Source organism: Diceros bicornis, chromosome 15 (assembly GCF_020826845.1).
Source record: "Diceros bicornis minor isolate mBicDic1 chromosome 15, mDicBic1.mat.cur, whole genome shotgun sequence".
Taxonomy (NCBI): Eukaryota; Metazoa; Chordata; class Mammalia; order Perissodactyla; family Rhinocerotidae; genus Diceros; species Diceros bicornis.
Window position 1 is genome coordinate 3,186,202 of NC_080754.1, and position 7,233 is coordinate 3,193,434.

A 7,233-nucleotide genomic window follows, 5' to 3' on the forward strand; every position below is an offset into this window, starting at 1 on the left:
AATGTGATCTTTGGCATCAGATTTCCTAGCAAACCCTATTTCTTCCACTTGTGATTGTGCTACGGCACACATTTTCTCCGAGCTGGTTACCTTATATGTAGATTAGGGATGACATCACTAGGACCTGTCTCTTAGGATTATACTCAGAATTGATGAGATAATACTATGTGTTTAGCACAATGTCTGGTACATTGAAAATACAACAATTAACACAGTTAATGTTAGCTGCCAATCTTATTCATCTCTATTAATTTCTTTGCATTTCCAACATCATGATTTTGGTCATGATTACCACCATTCTTCCCATCTCCCATGCTTGAAAATTTGAAGTCATCTTTGATCCCTCCCATTTCAAGATTTGAGTTTTTTCTGTTTTTTAAAGAATTTGTTTGCTTTTTTGCTTTGAAACTTCTTTTGCAGCTCCTTTGTCTTCCCACTGGCACGAGACACTTTTGCCTCTAATTTAAATATATTTCCCAGTCAGCCTCCTCGCTGCTGGTCTCTCTGCTTTCCTCTCTGCACGCAGTTGCCAAATTTATATTAATGACACTTCTTTTTCTAATTTCTTTTCTCTGGCTAAAATGTTTTCCTATTGCCTCTAGGAGAGAGTCTTCTGTTCCATTGGTCTATCTTACTCTCCCTTTGCAATATCGTACTGTCTTGATCACCATAGCTTCATAGTAAACAAATCTTAAAATCTTCCAGCTTTCTTCTTCTCTAACCAAAGCTGTTTTGGTTATTCTAGTTCCTTTGTCCTTTTGTACATGTTTTAGAGTCAGCTTTTCTATATCCACAAAAAATTTTGAGGATTTTGATTGGCGTTGCTTCAAATCTGTAGATCAATTTGGTGAGAACTGACACTTTACTATGTCGAATCTCCAATCAATGAGCGTGGTGTGCCTCTACTTAGGTCTTTTATGATTTCTTTCATCAGTGTTCTATAATTTTCAGCATATAGATCTTGCACATCTTTTGTTAGATTTATACCTAAGTATTTTGTGTTTTGGGAGTTATTATAAATGGCATTGAGTCTTAAAATTTTGGCTTCCAATTGTACACTGCTAGTATATGGAAATGTGATTGACTTTTTTCTTTAATTTAAAAAATTGTGGTAAAATATACACAACATAAAATTAACCATCTTAACTATTTTTTGGTGTACAGTTTGGTGGTATTAAGTACATTCAAATTATTGTGCAACCATCACCACCATTCATCTCCAGAACTCTTTTTTAAAAAAATTTGAGACGATATTTTTAGAGAAGTTTAAGATTCACAGCAAAATTGAGAGGAAGGTATAGAGAATTCCCAGGTACCTCCTTCCCCCACACATGCATATCCTCCCCCATTATCAACATCCCGCACCAATGCAGGACCTTTGTTATAGTTGATGAACCTGCATTGATACATCATAACCACTCAAAGTCCACGGTTTACATTAGGGTTCACTCTTGATGTTGTATGATGGATACTTGTTATTATACATTTGTCCAAACCCACAGAACATTTATAATTACAGATTTTTATGAAAAATTATGTAACCATGGGAAAAACCTACATATTTTTCAAATGAATGATATAGAAAAATATAAATGATACATTAAGTAAAAAATAGTTTATGAAAAATTATGTATAGCAGTGCCATAATTTTATTTTTATAAGTATATATAAAATATTTATATGAATTATGTTTATATTAATGTATATATAAATTATGTATATAAATATACATAAATATAACTAAATGCATGGGTTAAAGGTGTAGAAAAATAAACCAAAAAGTTAACCGTATTTTTCAGTGATTAGTGAGATCACAGCAATTTTTTACTTTGTGCGTTTCTACATTTTCATTTTTTCTGCAACTAACCTGTAAAGCTTTTGTTTTCAGAAGAAACAAGCTATAAAAATAATAGTCACAGAGAATATGTTAGAAGTGATTTGTTGATTAGTCTATAATGCCGAGTAGATTGACTTTATTCTACAGGGAATCTTTTGGTGGCATTGAGGGAGTTTCAGTATTATCTTCACAAACAGTTTTAAGATGGGAGGATATAAATACCTTTCCCACTGAATTGCATTTCTGAAAGAAAATTAACATGAGACAAATAATTGTCTGACATTTTCATTCTTGTACCTTAAGATTTCTTCATGAAAATTTATATTTTATGGCATCTCTGCATTTCTTATGGGAATTGGGTAAGAATTCAGTGCTTTATTTTATTGTCATTATTCTTTCCATGAAAAGTGATAGAACATATCATTTTAGTACCAAGAGTTTCTCATGAGCTGTCAAAATATCTCAAAAATTTTTTTTCAGATGATTTATCTACCAAATGGAACAGAAGGCAATCCTGAACTGAATAGCTAAATAAACATTATGTTCAATTCCTCTGACCCCTTATAGATACAAAACTATATATCTACAGAACGAAGAACTGAACTCACCAAGTTGGTTACAGAGTCTTTGTGTGCTTAACCACTGTGCTATTCTACCTACTAAACAGCAGAGTCATAGTCTCACAGACTGTGGAAGGATCTTCCTTAGAAAATCCAGTGCATTGCAGATTGGAACCTTAAGACAAGGGTCATAAAGTGGCTTTGGCATAATCACTTAGCAATTGAGAGGTGGAATGGAGACTCAAAGCTTCAAAAATTTTGTTACATTTTCGTTAATATTTTCTTTTCCAGGATAATGAGCTGTAGAAACAATCTATTTAATACTTTATGTCTTTAAAAGTAGAATTCATTCTGGTCTTTCCTTTACTTTGGAAACCTCACAGAATCAGGAAGCTTTTCCCAACAGCTAAGAACCAGAGAGGTCTGGGGCTTTTGAGGGCAGTCTATGCCGTCCCTCTCGACGTGGTTGTTTGGACAGCGCCCTCTGGAAGATGCAGACAGAAGGGTTCACCACGCGCGCGGAGAGCCGCCCTCACCGCTGCCCTCCCCGGTGCGAGGACCCGGAGCGAGGCGGCCCCGGCGCTGCCCGCGCGCTGACGGCGCACGCGTGCTCGGGGTCCCCCCGTGTCGCCGGCTTCTCCGTCGGCGCTTTTAATGTCGGACGTAACTTCCACACAGGTTTGCTCTTTTCCTATTCCCAGTGAGGATGGAGGAGAGCTGTTTCCCTCAAAATAGCCCCTCTTTTTAAGGGGAGAAAACTCTAGATGCCTTTCTTTAGAGAATACCCCAATTCTTTTACATATATTTTTGGGTTTCAGAGACGATCCTCGTCGGAACCGAAGTTTCCACAAACCGTGTCTTCCTTACATTTTCCGCCTTGTTCCCTCTCTCTGAATTGCGAGGCAGGCGCTTGGGAAGCAAGTTTCGGGAGTGAAGTCCTGAGCCGCGCGGTCCGCGGCGGCGCCCGGGCTGTAGCGGGACACGTGCCGGCCGCCGTGCGCTCCCCTGGGCCGGGCCTCCGCGACCCGCGCGCTCCCCTGGGCGGGGCCGTGGGGAATGGCGCGCCCCGCTCTAGATCGCCGGGGGGGAGAGACACACAGAGCGCACCGTGTGTTCAGACCCGCGCGCTCCCCTGGGCGGGGCCGTGGGGAATGGCGCGCCGCGCTCTAGATCGCCGGGGGGGGGGAGAGACACACAGAGCGCACCGTGTGTTCAGACCCGCGCGCTCCCCTGGGCGGGGGCCGTGGGGAATGGCGCGCCGCGCTCTAGATCGCCGGGGGGGGAGAGACACACAGAGCGCACCGTGTGTTCACACCCGCGCGCTCCCCTGGGCGGGGCCGTGGGGAATGGCGCGCCCCGCTCTAGATCGCCGGGGGGGGGGGAGAGACACACAGAGCGCACCGTGTGTTCAGACCCGCGCGCTCCCCTGGGCGGGGCCGTGGGGAATGGCGCGCCGCGCTCTAGATCGCCGGGGGGGGAGAGACACACAGAGCGCACCGTGTGTTCAGACCCGCGCGCTCCCCTGGGCGGGGCCGTGGGGAATGGCGCGCCGCGCTCTAGATCGCCGGGGGGGGAGAGACACACAGAGCGCACCGTGTGTTCAGACCCGCGCGCTCCCCTGGGCGGGGCCGTGGGGAATGGCGCGCCGCGCTCTAGATCGCCGGGGGGGAGAGACACACAGAGCGCACCGTGTGTTCAGACCCGCGCGCTCCCCTGGGCGGGGCCGTGGGGAATGGCGCGCCGCGCTCTAGATCGCCGGGGGGGAGAGACACACAGAGCGCACCGTGTGTTCAGACCCGCGCGCTCCCCTAGGCGGGGCCGTGGGGAATGGCGCGCCCCGCTCTAGATCGCCGGGGGGGGGGGGGGAGAGACACACAGAGCGCACCGTGTGTTCACACCCGCGCGCTCCCCTGGGCGGGGCCGTGGGGAATGGCGCGCCGCGCTCTAGATCGCCGGGGGGGGGGGAGAGACACACAGAGCGCACCGTGTGTTCAGACCCGCGCGCTCCCCTGGGCGGGGCCGTGGGGAATGGCGCGCCGCGCTCTAGATCGCCGGGGGGGAGAGACACACAGAGCGCACCGTGTGTTCACACCCGCGCGCTCCCCTGGGCGGGGCCGTGGGGAATGGCGCGCCGCGCTCTAGATCGCCGGGGGGGGGGGGGGGAGAGACACACAGAGCGCACCGTGTGTTCAGAGCTGTGTGGAATTTGCCGCTGATGAGATGCATTGAGATGAAGCGGGCTGAGGGTTTCCCGGGTTTGCACAAGATCCAGCCTTCTCACCCACTGCCCAGCTTATAGTAACTCACGGGTACATTTTCAGTTTGGGGCTCTTTCCTGCCTTGCCCATCTTTCTGTCACTCGTTGCCTGTTAATGTGATTCCTTTGTTCTCCTCGTTGGCTTTGCTGTTTAAACAAAATGTATAATTTTTACTATTTAAATTGAATCCCGATATTCAAACCACTGGCTGTTCTTTCCACTGTGAGGTGTTTTGTAATGCTTCATTCCACTCTGACTTTATAGCCTCGCTTGAAATCTCAAAAAGAGCAGGAAAAGAAAATCCTAATTCTAATTTTAGAATTATGTGCTTCTGAAATATTAAAAACATTCTTGGTTCACTGGATAATAATTGTCCCGTTGGCTTGTTTAATGACAGCTCTTAGATTGATTTCAAATCTACAGAGAAGTCGGCTGGTGTCTTTGTTTCTTCTCTCCTGTTAAAAGAGGGTTCTTTCAGCCTTGTGGATGTAACACCAGAGTGAGAGGTTCTTCGTGTGACTCAGCTAAGAACGACAGTGCTCTAACTTAGGAGGTACTAAATAAATGTTTGTTGACTGAATGAATGACTGTGATCCCATATGAGGTTTATTGTGAAAACTAAAAAGAGTCTACTTGAAATTTGGAATGGTTTTGAGGACAGTATAATCAAAAGAGTGAAATTTGGGGTGGTTCTAATGAATATGTACATAATCAAGTGACAATGGTAATGGACAGAAATAGCAGAAATGAGACTTTAACCTACCGTCCTATTACTCTACCCATCAATGTCTTAGGAGGAAATAATAATATATATATCATTCATACCAAAAATAGAGCCTATTTTTTGTTCAATAGAAAGGATATGAAAGAGTTTCTGAGACAGTGTGGAAGCACTTTGGAGCTTGAACCAGTGTCTAGCTAAGAGATGTTAGTACAAAATGTATTATGTACTTTATATTCTTAATTCTGTAGAACATCACACTGTCAATACATTCAATTTTAAGGTATTTATGAATGATGAATTATTGGACCAAGTCAGTGGGTGTCTACGCCTCCTGAATAACCCTTCAGCTAATTAAATATTTTAAAATAAAGCCTTTTTAAAAGAGGAGTTTTTAATTCTCAAAATTATTTACAATATACTTAATATTCTTGGATGTCTTTTTAAAAAGGGCAATATAGGGCCTACACATTTCTTGAGAAAGGGGCATCTGAAATAGAGGTACAGACATTGCCATCCAACACCAGTTTTCATGACACTTGATTAATTTTTTTCTTCACTTTTTCTCTCACTGCAGTGATCAGCCTGAGGGGATATGATGGAGGCAAACAAGACTCTGGTGACCGAGTTTGTTCTCACGGGACTTACAGAGTGTCCAGGGCTGCAGGTCCCCCTGTTCCTGGTGTTCTTGGTCACCTACCTCACCACCGTGTTGGGCAACCTCGGACTGGTGGCTCTCATCTGGAAGGACCCCCGTCTACACAGCCCCATGTTCTTATTCCTTGGCAGCTTAGTCTTTGCAGATGCTTGTTCTTCATCCTCGGTGACCCCCAGGTTGCTTGTTAGCATCTTAGACAAGACTCAAATGATATCCCTCTTTGAGTGCATGGCCCAGTACTATTTTTTTGGTTCCAGTGCCACCACAGAGTGTCTGCTCCTGGTGGCGATGGCCTATGACCGCTGTGTAGCCATATGCAACCCCTTGCTTTACCCAGTGATGATGTCCAACAGGCTCTGCGCTTGGCTGATAAGTGTGTCATATGTCACTGGTTTTCTGCATCCCCTAGTTCATGTGGGATTATTATCTAGATTAACCTTCTGCAAGTCCAATGTAATACATCATTTCTACTGTGAAATCTTGCCACTATATACAATTTCTTGCACTGACCATCTATGAATGCATTGGTGGTTTTCATTTTTGCCACTTTTATACAAGCTTTTACTTTTATGACCATCGTAGTGTCTTACATCCGTGTCCTCTTTGCCATCCTGAAAAAGAAGTGTGCAAAGGGCAGGAGCAAAGCCTTCTCCATGTGCAGTGCCCACCTGCTCTCTGTGTGCTTGTTCTACGGCACTCTCTTCTTCATGTATGTGCGTCCTGGATCTGGCCCAGATCAATATCAGGATAAAATGTATTCCCTGTTCTACACAATTATAATTCCCCTGCTGAACCCCTTTATTTACAGCCTAAGAAACAAGGAAGTCTTAGGTGCCCTGAGAAAAGTGATAAGGAAATGGCTTTCAGGAAAACTTTCGTTATTCTTTCCATTTTACTCTCTGTTTAAATAAAGCATAATATCTGGCCCTGGGTTTTGCACAGAGTAGGGACTTAATAAATGGTTGTTAATGAATGAATAATGATACTTAGACTGGACATGCTTGTCTTAGTTATAAGTTGTTGTGATCATCAAATTAATTAATGAGCACGGTAAGGATACACTCCACTTATTTTTGTTGTTATTGTTTTAAATCCATCCTCAAGGATGAAAGTGAAACGGAAATCCCCAAATTACAAAGTCTTTATAACGTGAACGAGCTCTGATGTTTCCAGAGACACACATTTTAAAACTCCTTTGA

At 44.4% G+C, this 7,233-nt stretch overlaps 1 protein-coding gene across 1 annotated transcript; it reads left to right on the forward strand.

The window, feature by feature from the left end:
* The first annotated feature begins 5,971 nt into the window (after positions 1–5,971).
* Positions 5,972–6,945, forward strand: LOC131415052 (olfactory receptor 5AC2-like). Its single transcript, XM_058556507.1, is given in 2 exon segments — positions 5,972–6,539; positions 6,542–6,945. Coding segments are annotated over 2 exon segments (972 nt in total).
* Positions 6,946–7,233: the final 288 nt, after the last annotated feature.